At 45.6% G+C, this 16,450-nt stretch overlaps 1 protein-coding gene across 1 annotated transcript in view; it reads left to right on the top strand.

Annotated features, from left to right (window-relative positions):
• Rab31 (RAB31, member RAS oncogene family) overlaps nt 1–15,561 on the top strand; it is a 127,196-nt gene extending 111,635 nt beyond the window's left edge. Inside the window, exon 7 of the mRNA XM_021149583.1 lies at nt 12,786–15,561. Within this exon, the coding sequence (XP_021005242.1) occupies nt 12,786–12,883 (98 nt within the window). The 3' untranslated portion in view covers nt 12,884–15,561. The remainder of the gene's footprint in view (nt 1–12,785) is intronic.
• Nucleotides 15,562–16,450: the final 889 nt, after the last annotated feature.

Here is a 16,450-nt window from a genome sequence, read left to right as displayed (position 1 = left end):
CTCTCCCTCTCTCTCTCTCTCTCTCTCTCTCTCTTTCTCCTTTCTTTCTTTGCCTTTTTTTTTAAGAGTATAATAGCTGGCTTTAATTTACTTCTTAAAATATTGTTTAATTGAAATGAAATTCTATCACTTCCTGGCTTCCTTTCCTGCCTCAAGCATCTCCCAGATTCTCTCCTTCCACCCCCTCCCATGTTTCCTATCTTTTCCAGGATGATAATCTCTTTTTCTCTCATCATCATTGCTCTATGCATATACATCTGTGTGTGTGCTCCTATCTGTAAATGCAGCCTGCTGAGTTCAGTTTGGTTTGGGTTTTTGTTTGTTTCGTATGTACTTGGTTTCTTGGTTTCAAGGCTGACTGTTCTGCATTGGACAACCGACAAATGGGCTTATCCTGGGGCGGGAGTCTCCCTTCCACAGAGATCATTATTTGAAGTTCCCTGCCTGGCTAGGGCTGTTTGCCCCTACCCATTGCTGCTGCTGCTGCTGTTCCAATCTTGTTTATGCATCCATTTCACAGAGAGGCTGCTTTGCCTCAGACTTCCTAAGTGTCCCTAATTCTGTGCCTCACTCTGTTCCTCCTGTTTTGTGGAGGAGTTTGTCACAGTCGTTGCAAGAACACAGCGTACACTTGGAATCATGTGCTCTGAGGCACTTGCATTCTACATTGTGAAGGTGGAGATGAAGTAGGTGGTGGTGTGGTAGAAGTTCAACCATTAAATCAAGTGACCCTAAACAAACACAGTCAAGGGACCTTTGAGTGATTTATTTTGCCACGTAATCACTCACACACACACACACAAATGTTTCCCTCTCACGTGACCTGAAGTTGGGAACTGGGCAGAGGGCTCATCCCTGAACTCTCTGTTATTCCTATTCATGAGAGGTGACAGTGCTGGGTCAGCTTGTCCTTTCCCTTCGTTACCGTGTTTCCTGTGGCTGACTCGCCTCAGCTGTTCACCTCGGGTGGCTGTGCTGACACATCTGTCTGCAGCTGTTTAGTTCTAAGCACACCAGATGTCACCTTCATAAACTCTGGCCATAACTTGTGTTCCGGCTTCCACCAGAAAAGTGCCTGCTGACCATGGAGCTGAGCCAAGCCTTAGTTCGTCAGTACGTTATCAGAGACTGGGAGAAGCCTCCATGTTCAGCTGAGGACTTCCTGGGGGCCCTCGCTGTGGGAGGATCAGAACCCTTATCAGTTATCAGCTGTCCTCAGAAAACCTCAGCTCTGGGCAGTCCCAAAGGGCATTCGGTCCACATACTGGGATTCTGCGCCCGGGGGCCACTTTCAGTTGCATTTAAAGTTGAGGGTTCTCAGGTTCCAGCTATTTTACATTTTCCTGGTTCCCATCCGTTCCTTTTGGGTTCTGAGAACAGCAGAGGACCTTTGGCTTGTTTGCGTTGGCCTGAAGGAGAATTCATGGGCACTGGAGAACTCTGACCTGCATTACTTCCGCTGTGCGCAGGTGTGCAGAAGGATGCTCAGCCTCTCCCAACATCCCTGGGCCCTGTCACTGAGGTGGTTCTGATACCTCCCTTCTGTCCACCTCCCTGAATATTTCCCCCACCCCACCCTACCCCTGCTGGTATTTCCACGTGCGACAGAGAAGCTGCAAGCTCACTGGGCTGAATTGAGTTGTAGCCAGCTCAGCCGTGATTGGGGGTTGGGCACCCATGGTCTCACATCTCAGCTGTTCTTGTGTAAGAACACACACTCTCTGTGCTGTGTCACTCCGACAGACGCTGAGAAGTTTGATCTGAACTTACCACACCGAGCCCTTTATTACCTTAGAGTAAGCCATTCTCATCCAGTGGTTTCAGGCTTTTCTGGGTTGGGCACTTGGTAAACATTTTCTTTTTGAAAGTGTTGTGTTGTTGTTTGTTTTATATTTGTTTTATTTAATTTTTTTTTTGAGATAGGGTTTTGCCCTGTAGCCCAGGTTGGCCTTGAACTTGTAGCCATGCTCTTCCCTTAGTCTCCTAAGTCTTGGGGATTGCAGTCAGCACCACCAGCTGCAGACAGTTTTAATGAGCTGCCCTACACGGTTCCCCCCAGTGCCTCTGACGGTCGGTCCAGCTTGTTCTGGTTTGTAGAACCTGCCCCTCTGTGTGAGCTCCTTGAGCCAAGGCAAGGCAGGGGTCAGATAGGAAACCCTGTTTTGTTTTGTTTTGTTTTGTTTTGTTTTGTTTTGTTTGTTTTTAATGTGCATTAAACTCACCTCACGACTTCTACCTGAGGTGACCCTCCGAGCTTGATGAAAGTCATTATTAAAAATTTTTTTAAAAGTCAAAGAAAGACCTCAAAGAAAACAAGAAGCCTAGATATTGAGTACTAACACCTCAGAAAGATTTCTTTGTATAACTCAACCGTCCTAAATCCTTGTCTGTGCCAGGCGTCTTTGTGGGTCACAAGGATGAAGATTTTGAATAATTAGTTCCTCATATTCTGGTGGTCTATTTCACTTAGAAGAACAAGTCTTTTGCTTAAGCATGGAGCAACTGCAGCTTCCCAGTAATTCCAGCAGAAGCCCATGTCTGTTCTTCTGCACGTCTAATGAACAAATGTTTGTTTCTGTGTCTTACTCTTAGCTATAAACACTTAGCAAAGACAGCTTGTAGATTTGTAGTGGAGCCTCTAGTCATCTCTCTACATACATTTACCTATCTGTCCCTTCTCTCCCATCGATAGGCCGACTCCATGGCCCCCCATTGTCTGTATCTCTGTACCAGTGTCCGTTCATCATTATCTGTCTGTCTATACTTTCAGCTGTAACAATCCACCCATCTATTTTCCATCTCTTTCCATTATTTCTAGCTCTCCATCTCTGTCCATCTCTATCCTAGTATATCCCATTTCTGTTGACCCATCAATTGGGGTGATCAATGAATCTAGGATAGAGATGACTGAGCTCAGTGGAGGTACCAGAGGGAACCACAGCTCAGTGCTCCTGGCTCTGATAGCCTGAGCAACCTCCACTTGGACAAAGCCATGATCTTCATTCAGGCTTCGGAATATAATTTTAGAGTGGGTCAGCGTGGTGATCTGAACGAGGTGTGTATCCCCCACAGGCTCATATATTCGGATACTTGGCCCCCAGTTGGTGATGCTGTTTGCAGGAGTTCTAGAACCTTTAAGAAGTGCAGCCTTAGTGGGGGAAGTACATTACTGGACTGAGGCAGGCTTTAAGAATTTATAGCTTCACCCCACTTTGTTTTTGCACTGTCTGCTTTGTGTTTGTGGCTAAGGATGCAGTCTCTCTGTCAGCTTGCCCCAGCCACCTGCTGACACACCCTCCCCACTGCATGGACTCTCTTATATGGAGCCCCAACAAACTCCTTCTTCCACGGGTGCTTTTAATCACAGAGCTATAGTCTTCTCCTCAAATATACCTTGGAGACATTGAGGGCATTGGACTGTGGTTTCTTTGTTTTGGGTTATTTTGGATTAGTTTAAGAACAAATGAGAAATGCTTTGGTTGATTTGTGTCGCCAGCATCTCTCTCTGGCCTCCCTCTGGCTCTCTGGTCTTTGTGATCTCAGTTGGAAGAATTCAGGTGAGACACACAGAGCATGTTGTAGAAGATAGGTAGCGTTTATCTAATGGTGACGTGGGCATTTTTAACAGAGTGGAGAGTGGCCAAAAAGACTCTTGTGCCTGTCTATATTTTAGGTAGGCTTGATACTGTTTCTAAGCCTCTAGAACAAAGAGTTTCAGGGGTGCGGTTGGGGTGGGGGTGGGGTTCCTGTCCAGGTGATTGACAAACCCATTTGAATTGACTCTTAGGAGAGAGGACCCTGGTGTGTTCTTTACCAGAAACCTCCAGCTCTCTGTTGACTTTAGAAGGCACTCACAAGGGCGTGTCTCCACCCAGGGCCACACACCATGACTCAGACCCTATCCCTTTGACCAGTAAACAGTGTCCAGCAGTTTCAGTTCCTGGCTTTAAGATCGTGGGTCCATGCTCCATGACCTTTCAGGCCCTCAAACACCTACCTCGCTCCCTGAGTGCTTGTTCCTAGAGTTTATACAGTTAGAGATGAAAGCAACGCTGGCCCAAAAGGATTAGAGAATAGGAAAGCGCCCTGGGCCTTGTTCTGTCAACCTTGCTGCGCAGCTCCCTGGCTTTTGTACGCCCACAGGGTTTTGTAATTCCACGGTAGTTACTTGGTTTAGAGCGTGTTAAGTAAGTCTGAAAGCAAAACAAAAACCTTTGAAAATGTTGTAACGGAACAGCAAGCTGTCGAGTGAAGATAAAGGCGAGGACAATCCCTTCTTTACCACTAAGAAAGTTACTTTGGCAAAGGCCAGCAAAGAAGATGCTGCTATCAGAAGCTCTCACCTTGAGCCTTCCTAAGGAGTTCTCAGTCGTGCAAAACACCACGTCCTTGAGCCTCATGTCTATGAAGGTTTAGGTGTAGGGCCCACCAGGGTACCAATCTACAGATGCCCAAGTTCCTGTCTAAAATGCTATAGCATTTGGATGTAAGCATAGCCCCCCTTATGCCTCTTCATCTCTAGATTATTTATACCCAAGCATAGTCAATGCTCTATAGATCGTTGCTATACTGTATTGTTTAGGGAATAGTGACAAGGAAGAGTCTGGATGCGTTCAATATGGACACAACCATAGTAGGCCTAACTGGTTTTGATGGACAGTGTAACCAGCCGTGAATTAAAACCTGAGAAACAGGCAGACCCAGGGACCAGTTGTAGCAATGCTTCCCATGTGTGGAGCCCTTGCTCCTTGCCATTGTTGGAAGGGATAAGGTGTGTGTTAACTCATTGATGTCCCCCTCACTGTGACGTAGACATGTTATCATTCCTGTTTTACCATGAGGGTTCCATCTTGTGACTTGCTGTGTCGAATAGCTAGTGAGTGAGAGGCCAGGATGGGGAGTCACATGTTGTCAGCTTTAAGTCTGGATTGTCCTTGGCTCCTGACTTTGTACAGCAGTTTTCTGGTAAAATTATCCATAGTCAGAGAAAACAGGAAATGACTAAACGGCACCAAAATTGAGACATAGTTTGTTTTTTTTTAAATTGTGGTACACTACTATAAACTAGTGATTTGAAATAATGATGTGAATCTTGTTACTGACCTAAAAAGACAAATTGTGAAACAAATACTACAGAGTAGTTTATATTAAAAAAAAATCCCCATTTCATATAATCGAACTGTGAAGCATGTAATAATAAATAATACGTACCCTCAAGATTCTCTTTCCTGTAAGGTTGCCTGTACGTTGCTAATCATGGTTACTTTGTAACAGTGTATTCCCGGCAACTTTGGAAAATTATTTTATTATAGAAAATGGAAACTTCTAGTACATAAGTAAATTGAATTATCATGTACACATAACCACCCAACTTGCCCCATCTCTTTCCTGTAGCTCCCCAACCTATATTGCTTTAAAGAGAGTCTCATTAGTGTCATGTGTAAGTATTTTGAATCTAATTTTTTTTAAAGATTTATTTATTTATTATATGTAAGTACACTGTAGTTGTCTTCAGACACTCCAGAAGAGGGAATCAGATCTTGTTACGGATGGTTGTGAGCCACCATGTGGTTGCTGGGATTTGAACTCCGGACCTTTGGAAGAGCAGTTGGGTGCTCTTACCCACTGAGCCATCTCACCAGCCCTGAATCTAATTTTTTTAAACGGTAGTTAGATAAACAGGTCAGTTTGGTGGTTGTCAGGTTGAGGGAGAGTCCTGTTAGGTTTCTGTTGCTATGAGAGACATCATGCCTGAAAGCAAGGAGGAGAGGAAAGGGCTCATTTTATCTTACAGCTCATAGTCCGTCTTGAAGGAAAGTCAGAACTGGAGCTCAAGAAAGATACCTGGAGGCGGGAACTGAGGCAGATGCCATGGAGGAGCAGGACGTATAGGCTCACTCCTGGCTTTTCTTTCTTATACATCCCAAGTCAACTACTGAGGGATGGCACTGCCCATAGTAGGCAGTCCTCTTCCACATGAACCAATCTATCTATCAATCAAAGAGCTGCCCATAGGCTGGCCCACAGGCCAGTCTTATGAGGGCATTTGCTCAGTGGAGAGTCCTGTTCCCAGATGGCCTTAGCTTGTGTCAAGTAGACAGAAGAAACAAACAAAATAAAATAATAATAAAAAGAAAACAGGGAGAAATAGGGCAGTGAAATGACTGTGTGACGTTGTAGTGATGGACACATGCCATCAGACACTCATCAACATCCACAGAACGTATAACTGAGAGAACCCTCTGCAAAAACTGAAGGCTGTAGGTAGCCATAGTGGATTCACATTAGCTCATCTGTCGGAACTGGCATTTTATACTAATGCAAGACGTAACAACAGGAGCTTAGAGATGTAGACAAGAGACATGCAGGAACTAAGTTGCTCAATTTTCTTTGTAAACCAAGAAATTATTTTAGAAAAAAATTTATCAGTTTCCAAAGGGAACAGGGTGCGGGGTGACAGGGGAAGCTTTTTTTTTTTTTATAGCAAAAGTCTTTCTATTGGCGTCACTCCCATCAAAATCTGATTGAAGTCACTGGGTTGGCAGCCAATAGGAGCAGCTTCTTTCTGTTCTCTTCTTTGTAACAGCCATGGCTTTCGCTGCATGGACATTTTTTCTAATCTTTCTTTTTTGGTTAAAATCAGGATATATGTTTGATATTTGTTATGGGATATTGAACGAAGTGTGTTCTTGTGATTAATTTTCATTTATGTATTTTCTAGTGTTGGGTTTAAAGCCATGCTAGGCAAGCACTCTACTCTGCAGCTACATCCTTCTCTGGACTTAGACTCTTTTAGCTTCCAGATCTGGGGGGTGGGGAGGGGTGGGGTCTCTACTTTCAACTTCTCAATTCTATCCGGTTGTCAGGCCTTACCTGGCTTCTCCTCACAGATCTCTTTGCCCCTCTTCCTTCTGTCTTCTCTCGTTTCTCTTGTTCTCGCCATCTTGGGCTTGAGATGTCTATGGGTTTTCTTACCAAGGGCACCACCTGTCTCCTGGTCTATTCTGGTCCTTTATAGTATCCAAGCTCGCTCCCCAGGTCAGAATCTTTATCCTAATAGTAAACGTTTCCTAAGGGCCAGGTGTGGTGGTGCGCACTTTGATTCTAGCATTCCTGTAAAGATAGGTGGATCTCTGGGATTTTTCGGCCAGTCTGCACAATGAGTTCCAGGACAATCAGGACTACGTAGAAAGACCCTGTCTGAAAAGCAAACCAACAAAAGGAAACATTTTTTCGGGGTGGTGGGGTGGTGTGCATCTTATCTCTGTGATAGTAACCAGAGGTCAGTTGCTAGGAGTGACCTCTCTGCTCATGGATGAGCCATGTTCCACAAACTCCCTATCCCTAAGGCAGACTCATTGAGGCCTTTATCAAGAGTTGAGTCCTGGCAAGCCCTAGCAAACTCGATCAGACCCCCAATCTGGGTGCTATGGAGAGTCAAGATCAGAAACGGTCATATAGCAACTTATAGACACACTTGACACTGAAGGAAAGGGCCAAGCCACTGGAGAAGAGGGACGGACAGCAGAATTGTTGCGGAGCAGTTGGAGCACACAGGAAGTGGTTGCCAGAGCGCATCAGCCATGAGCAGCTGCAGGGAAACATGGTGCTTTACTCTGTGTGTGTGTTAGGGTGGCTGCCCTCACTGAGCTGGCCTGACTCATAGGTTTGGAATTTATTTCCACATTTTGCATTCCTGCGGAAATGTTTGTAGACCATGCTTTTCTCCTGGACAGACAGCTTTCAGGAAAACTGGGTGATGGTGGTGGTGGAGGGCGTCCTTTTAAACTTCTCCCCGAGAGAGTCTTACACAATTCAAACTGTTAAAATAAACACGCTGGGCTTGGATTCGTGTTCAAGAACAGCTTGTTGTGGAGGTGGCATGGCCGAGGGAAATTCTGTAGGAATAGAAACATCCAGAGGACACTTCAGACCTGTCCAGATGTCTTCATGCATTCTAGCTCAATCCTGCATCCAGGTAAATACGATCCCGTGTTCCGGGCACATCTCCTTGGTGCAGAACGCTGTGGCCGCTTTCCAGAACCATTCTTTTGTTTGAGAACAGTTACCCAACAAGTTCTGAATGCCTCAGAGCACAGAATGGGAGCTGGGAGTTTCCACAGTGTTGTTTGCTTAGCTCTTGAAGGGTGCTCGTGAGGAGTCAGCTCTTTTCTGTCCCTGCTTTAGAGTGGGCACCTTCAGTTCCTCACACTGTTTGATGTTGGAACTTAGTGATGTTCCCAAGCAAAGTGGTCTCCAGACAAACAGGATTCCCTTCTCCTGACTGAACCTTGAGACTCAACCATGCCTCCTGGCCATGAACACTGGGCATTTCTTCCCACGCAAAGACCACCTGGCCCTGGCCAGTACCTGCTGCTATTAGGAATCCCTGATATTGTCCTGAGTCTCTTACACATTAGTGACGCCGTATACACAGTGCAGGAGTTGTCAAGTTTCCTGTCTCACATGCTCTATAATGGAAGGAAGAATGGCGCAGGGATTTTACATAACTGGTCCAGGCATATTTAACTGGGTAACTGACTCTCAAATCTCAAAATGGCTTCTACCTGAAAATAAAAAATGAAGTCTTTGGGCGTGGTGGCACACGCCTTTANGAGCTGAGAGTTCTATGTCTTCATCCAAAGGCTGCTAGTGGAAGACTGACTTCCAGGCAACTAGGGTGAGGATCTTATACCCACACCCACAGTGATACACCCATTCCAACCAGGCCACACCTATTCCAACAAGGCCACACCTCAGATGGTGCCACTCCCTGGTCCAAGGATATACAAACCATCACAGTAACTAAGTTACTTTTTGAATAGGGTTTCTCTGTGTAGCCCAGGATCTCCTATAATTAGCTCTGTAGATCAGGCTAGCCTCAAACTCACAGAGATCTGCCTACCTCTGCCTCTGCCTCTGCTGTTCTGAGATTAAAGATATGTGCCACCATGCCCGACTATTTTTATTACATTTTATAATAATTAATCTTTTCCATACAATATATTGAACATATTCTTTTTCTTCTTCCAAGTACTCTCAGATCCTCTCAACTTCCCTACCCACCAAATTTCATGTTCTCTCTCTCTCTCTCTCTCTCTCTCTCTCTCTCTCTCTCTCTCTCTCAAAAATCGAACAAACAAAACAAACTCAAGAAAACAAAGACAAAGAACACCAAATTATAAAACAAACAAACAAAAAGTATATAAAAGACCATGGAGTCTGTTGTCTGTTTTGTGTGTGCTGACTACTCCTGGGCATGGGGCCTGGCCCAGTGACTGGAGAAGTCTGATTTCCCTCTCTAGGCAAGCATCCATTGCATATAGCTTCTTGGCTAGGGGTGGGTCTTTGTGCATGTTGTTCTTGTTTGTTTTGTTTTTCTTTAAACATTTGTTCTGAGGACCAAACTCAGGTGCTCATGACTGCAGGCAAGAACATTTACCAACAGAGTCGTCTCCTCAAACTCCTGGGCCTAAGTTTTTTTACTGAGTACCTATGTTGCATTATCTTCTCAGATACTTTGTATTTAAAAATGAAGTCTTTCAGCCGGGCGTGGTGGCGCACGCCTTTAATCCCAGCACTCGGGAGGCAGAGGCAGGCGGATTTCTGAGTTCGAGGCCAGCCTGGTACATGCCAGGCAAGCACTGTACCACCAAACAGAAAACCCGGCCTTTCCAAAAAAAAAAAAAAAAAAAAAAAAAAAAAAAAATGAAGTCTGAAGGGTGCACATTCATTGTCCGCAAAGAGATACAGCAGTTCTACTCATGCATGGTGTCAGCGGCAACCACAGCCTGAAAATACTAAATGGAAATCCCAGAAATAAAAATAATTCCTGTCTTAGCAACTTTCAATACAACCTTCTGTTAGAATTGTTCTCATTTCTGATTGGTTACTATTACAAATCTCTTAATATACCTAATTTACAAGTAAAACCTTATGGTAAGTATATATATATATATATATATATATATATATATATATATATAGGGAACAGTGCCGTATCTAAGCATTTGGTACTCCATGTTTTCAGCTGTCTGCCTGGGGCCTGGTCTTGGAACATATCTTAGTAGATTAAGGGAGTATGGCATGAGAGAGAATCTACAACAAAGAAGTTAAAATGGCTGGAAGCCTTTTCCCACTCACAACACAAATAGCATGTGGGAGAAAAGCCCGTGCCCACGTGAATGACTTTCAAAGGATTCTGAGACCAGTGACCCCAGCGCTTCCTGGTCCACACTTTCTCCCAGCTCACTAGCCCTCTCAGGATCATCTCTCTCTTAATGAATGCCCTCTGCTTCTCTTACTGACCGTGTGTCCTTGGTGCAATTCTTTGTCCCTGGATGCAGAGGAAACAAGGCACTTCCGTGGGTGCCTTTAGCAGCTCTGAGCCTACAGCAGGAAGAACATTGTATCTTCTCACAAGTGAGGCTTCAGAGCTCGGGGCCTTCATCAGGAGGAACATTGTATCTTGTTCTTATCAGTGAGGCTTCAGAGATGTTGAAGGTCAAAAGCATCTGATAGGCCTAAGAAGGCAGGTCTGACGGCTGGTTTGAAAACCTTGCCAACGGTTGGAAACCTAGAAGAGGAGGTTTGCATATAGCGTGGAAGCCTGTCGTGTACTTGGGAGGTATGGGAGGGTAAGAGCAGGAAAGATGGAGGAAGCATGGGAGCATGGACAGATGGACACCTTGCACTTCTGGTGTGCTCATGAGGTGTGCTTTGTTTCTAGGTTTCCAGTATCTCTACTTCACTTTAATAAACATCACACTGACATACTTCATCTTTCTTTGGGGCAATTTACACAGACTTACGAAAGGCACATAAAGGCGGCCTGGAGGATGGGTGGAGGTTAGCTAGTGTTGGTGTTCACATGAGGTAGCGCCAAAATGTCTGATGAGGGACGTGTGTCATTGTCACAGGTGCAAAAATTGTAGGGCCCAGTACTCACAAGTAAACAATTCTTATCTTTTAAGTCAGCCATACTGTACCAGTCGGAATTATAGTCTTATCCAAAAAGTTCAGAAGCAAAAGGTAAAGCCCTTGTAAAATAGTGTTTATCTACATGAGTCTGTAGTCTGACGCCATTGGGCCTCTGAACACAGGGCTGGCCTGAAGAGAAAACAGCACTTTGTTGGGTGGTGTGACTGGAGTAGATCCTTAGGGCCGGGTGCCAGCACTTTAGTCTTTATTTGCAACTTTAGGTTGACAAAGTAGACAGGTTGACAGACAGACAGACACTCCTTCCTTTCAATTGTGACTACAGTTCGGGGCATGTCTTGAATAGAGAAGGACAATACTGACCATCCTGCTGTTTCTGCTAAGCTCATCTTGGGAACAGCCTACCAACCTTTGCATAGCTTGCTGACTGTGCAGGTTGGCAGACGAGGCTGTAGAAACTGCTGGAACTCTCCATTCAGTTTGTCAGACGCTCACTTCTTCCGTTCCCCTTGAGTCAAACGCCAGAGGCATTAGCTTATCTGTGTGCTTGAGCTTTCTGGAGTGGCTTCATTACCCATTCTGCACAGTGCACTAAAGTCTGAGACCGCACCTGGCCTCTTATGCCAAAGGCCTTCAGCCTCCAGGTCTTTTGGCTCTGTACTTGGTCCAAACAGGTAGCATGAGTTTGCCTTAGAAACAAAACAGGAAGAAAAAAAAAAAAAAGGAAACAATGTCCCCTCTAGTCAGTTGTTGGGTTTGTTTGTTTGTTTGTTTTTTTGACTCTTCAATTGTAAAGCTAGCATTCCATGCTTTTTCTCAGGATAAATAGAAAAACAGAAGCAAGAGGTAAAGAAAAAGAGATTGTGGGCGGAACATAGGGTCGAGGATCCACTGGAAAGCCCAGATGTGGGTTATAATTAGAACCTCCGTTTTGTTTTGACATGGCCTTCAGCAAAGTCACAGGCAATGCTGGTCCTGGTGGCCATCCCAAGCCTTGCTAGGAGGGGTTCATGATGCGTCTCTGGTAGCAGTGAGGCCACCTAAGCATGGCACTTCCAGATGTCCCTGTCCTTTAGAGGCACAGCTCTGTTGAGATGAAATTCACATGCCACACATTCCCCTCACCTCACAGACACAAACCAGTGGCTTCCAGTACAACCCCAAGACCTGCAACTGTCAGTGTGGTGTGTTCAAATGGAGCTAGACCTTTAGCTGTTGCTACTCCCGCCTTCTTTGTCTTTTTAATTTTTATTTGTGTTTATGTACAGAAGTTAAAGTTCAACAAATAAAATTAGGTTGCTTGTACCTGATATTAAGGTACTACCTCCTGTGAAGTGTGTCCTAAGGGCCTTGTAGCTGATGTGTCAAGGCCCTTCACAGAATAAGGCTGCTAAGTTGCATGTCCTCCCATGGTAGTTCTATGAGCGGAAAAGATAGATAAGTGCTCGCTCTTACGGTAAAGTCCAGTCCTTTTGTAGGCAGAGTGACTCCATGGAAAGGCCGAGGGCCCTGAGTAAGGGGGAGAACAGGTGGCTAAGCTGAGAGCCATGCTTTCTCCTGTCCCTGGGGCGTCGGCCCGGTCAGGAAGCTCCTGGTAATTTCCTTCAACCTTTTCAACATGAATTTGACTTCATGCAGAAGAACTGGGAAGAAAAGAAGGGGAGAAGAGAGAAGAGGGGGAAAGGAAGGCTGGAGGAAGAGGGGGAGAAGAGGATTGTGGGATTGTGAAGGAAAGGAGGAAGGAGCTAGCCTCCCCCACCCCTAAGTACTGCTATGTTTTGTACCCAAACAGGCTAGCTTTTCAAAATAAGAGAACTTAAGTCTTGGCCTCCTTTTCCCCCTTGTAGGCCGGCAGATCCCACCCTTGGACCCTCACGAAAATGGAAACAGCGGCGGGATCAAGCTTGGGAATCAGAGCTTACAAGCCAGCCGGCGGTGCTGCTGAGCCAAGGGCATGGCATACAGAGTAAGAAGGAAGGAGCCAGAGCCCTCTCTGGTGGTGTCCAGTGCACACACAAGGACCCCACCCGTAGGGCTAACTGCCTGCCAGAGAGCGAGCAGCTTTGTACCCTGGAAGACCTGCTGCAGGATGCTGAACAGGGACGTTTCCCTGCAAAGAAATGATAGAAAACTCTGGGAAACTCACCCTACCACCGCAACATGGCCTTCAGTTTATGAAATGCACACAGCAAGGCTTGTACTTGCTAGGTACTAGATATAGTTGCTGTTTTTTTGTTAAAGATGTATTAGAGAAGTTTTAGATTGGTCCACACACCTCAGAGCGCTCTTCTTTGCTAATTTCCTATGTCACCTAGGCAGATTTCAGTAACGTCTCCAGGGCCAGGGCCTTCCTTTCTGGCCAGTTCACCAAAAGGCAAAGTAAGAGGTTAGCTCTTAGCTGGCTTTGGAAGTAAGCCTTTATTAGTTTTCTGAGGGAGATCAGAGATGCACAGCTGGACCACTGCTTAAACTGAAAAGTGAACTCCTGTAAGAGAGGCAAAAGTTGCATTAGAAACCACCATCCCTATCTCCTTTCATTTATCTGATGGACATTTTTCTAAGGTATGGTCATCTGTAACCCAACCAAATCAGAATAGAATGTTACATGTAATTTTGGGGTGGTGGGGGCTGATGAAAAGAGTTAAAACTAGTTGCTATCTAAGCAGTGGTGGTTGGAAGATCTAAATGGCATTCGGGGTACCCCCAAGCATGCACCCCCCTATTGCAGTGAGTTTCTACACTTGGGGTGATTACTTCACAGAGCATTAGGAGACAATGTCATGATGTCACATCTGGGGATGTTTGAGCCTAAATTGTAGGGGAGACTTCTGTCAATAGCAGCTAATCATAGGTTGCAGCAAACCAGGCAGAGGCATGTTACCACCCTCAAATTCTGGACCCCTAAAGGTGTGAAATCAGAAGAAGTCATTAAACTTTGCCAGCTTTGGAGAGAAAGGGTGTCAAACAGTCAGTGCCAAGTTCATTGACGGTGCTTGTCCACTCCAGGACATGAGCCTCAACATAGTCTTCCTGCTTCTCCCAACTTGAGAGCTAATTGAATCCTAGAATACAGGGGATAGCAAATACTTGTCCTGATTCAAGAGAATCAAGACTCCTACATGTCCCATAGCAGGAGTCTCCCTGTCAGCAAATGGCATCTGTATGTTGTGCCAGGGACTTCTCAAGACCATCAGTGCCTATCCCATGTCTCCAGCATCAGTAGCCGACAGGATTCCCCATGCTGGCAAAGACATTCATCCACTCGCTACAGGTCAAACAAACAGAGAACGATTGAGCTGAAGTTGAGGTGGCCTCTCTCCGGTACCAAGCTTAGTTTTGAACCTTTCCCCATTTGGGGAGGGGGAGGCCTTTTGCCGGGAGCTTGTATTTACCTGGCTGGCGGTCTAGATTTCCAAGCCAAAATGGTACTGTTCCCAGGAGAGGATGCCCCAGCTTTGGACTGGGTTTGCAGTGGTTGAGTTTGGCATGAACTGTCTGGGCTTCACCTTGAGAGTGAGCTGCCCTGGCTTGGATCAGAGAAGCATTGTGAGGGCACGATCGATCCCTTGCTTTTCCCCAGGCTGCATGCTGTTGATATCACAGCCATGCAGGGGGTAAGTATGCACACGTGCCACCAGCCTGAGCAAAGAGAGACATGGCACTTGGGCACACAAATACTCACACCACTTTGGGCCTTCTCTGCAGATAGGTGCTAAGGCTTTTGATGCTTCTCCCCTTGGCTTGGCATCCCTTTTGGGATGTTTTAACCACTGACCCTTGACAAAGACCTAGACACGACAATTGCTCCAGACATAGGACGTAGTGTCCTTATGGTTACGCCCCAAATTCCGTTCCCAACCCCCATTTTCTTATCTCTCACAGGTGAGCGGGTTTGTATATGTGTAAATATGATTTTTATGTCAACTGCACCTACATGTAATCCATTTTAGAGTGGCTGTGTTTGGCTCGTGACCTTGTGCCCATAAGTGAGGCACAGAATGTTAAAGGGATTCTTTCTCAGTAGACGTCCCCAAAGGACAGTGGCAGGGCTGTGCAAATGTTTTACACAGGTACAGAATTGACTCACCATTTTTTTTTCATTAAAAGTGGTATATTAGGGTACTGGATATGACATCATCTTACAGACTAACCTGCATCCTAGCCAACAGCAAGGGCTGTGCCCCAGTAGGAATCCCATTCTTTCCTGAGGTTAGGTTTGGAGGATCGACATGTTTCCTCCGCCATAATGGACTCTGGCCTGTGTAGGCTTCTTGCTGCTCCAGAGCATTCCGGGCGAGGCGTAAGGAGGCAGTGGTAGTCAGCCAGGGATTCTGGCTGTGCTCCTGTGATCACGGCTTTCACCGTTGTCGTGACACCCAGTGACTCAGCAGTCATACCGTCACACAGACTGTCGCCCTCTCCGGTGTTTTTGTTAAAGGGTTTCCACTTGGGCTGGACCCAGGTTTGGTACCTAGAAGATCCTTCTGCAGACACCAAGGACCTTCGCATCTTGTACTTACTGTTCTCTGATAACATGTTTCGGGTCGGTGCGCTCCTTTGTATCAATTGCTTTTGATTTTAACCCATTGGTATGATTTCTACTAATAAATATTTTAAGTTTTACTGAGTGTCCTTTCCTCATTACAATCAGTAAGATGATTATTTACAAGTCAGCTCAGAATAAAGAGAAGCATGCACCCAAGACCTGGGTGGGCTCTGTTGGCAGTAGCTAATTGTCTTCTTGGGAAACAGATCAATGGAACAGAGCACGGTCACCTGATCAAGGATGGGCAGATGATCAAGGCTGTGGGGAGGAATGAATGTATAGCTATCAGGTATCACCAGGCATCTCTGAGCGGAGTGTGGAGTGCAAGGCTGCATGCCCTGGTGGAACCACGCACAGGAGTCTGTGGACTCAGTAGCTGTTCACTGCACAGCATGGGAAATGGAGCCATGACCTTGGATGAGTGAATAAAGACAACGGGGGCAGGGTATAAGGTAGTAATGATTACTTATTGATGTGTGGATGGAAATAGAAGCATAAGACAGAAAAACAGCAGCTTGTGAAGTTTATGAAGAGGTAAGACATGACACCAAATCAGGTCAGAGGCCACAAGAGGCACAGAACTATCAGCATTGTTTATTTGTTTCATGGTATAACAGTCGGAAGCCAATGCCCAGCCGGATTCCACATTCCTTTAATCCCAGCACAGGGGAAAGGAAGGCAGGTGGATCTCAGTGAGTTTTACTGCCAGCCTGGTTTACAACCTGGTAGTGAGTCCCAGGCCAGCCAGGGCTACATAGTGAGACCCTATCTCAATAAGTATGTCTCAGTAAGTAAATAAGTCTGAAGCCAGTATGACAAAATAACAGTATTTGATAAATTCAAAGCATGTGTTTTACTAGCCTCTATATTTTTCCTGGATCAATCCTTTTCAGAGATGGGGGGATCTGGAAGTAAGAAGTGAGGGTTAAGCTGACTTTTTCAGGGTGCTGGGAAGATCTTGAACAA

Source organism: Mus caroli, chromosome 17 (assembly GCF_900094665.2).
Source record: "Mus caroli chromosome 17, CAROLI_EIJ_v1.1, whole genome shotgun sequence".
In the NCBI taxonomy this organism is placed as follows: domain Eukaryota; kingdom Metazoa; phylum Chordata; class Mammalia; order Rodentia; family Muridae; genus Mus; species Mus caroli.
This window is presented reverse-complemented; position numbering and strand designations above follow the sequence as displayed.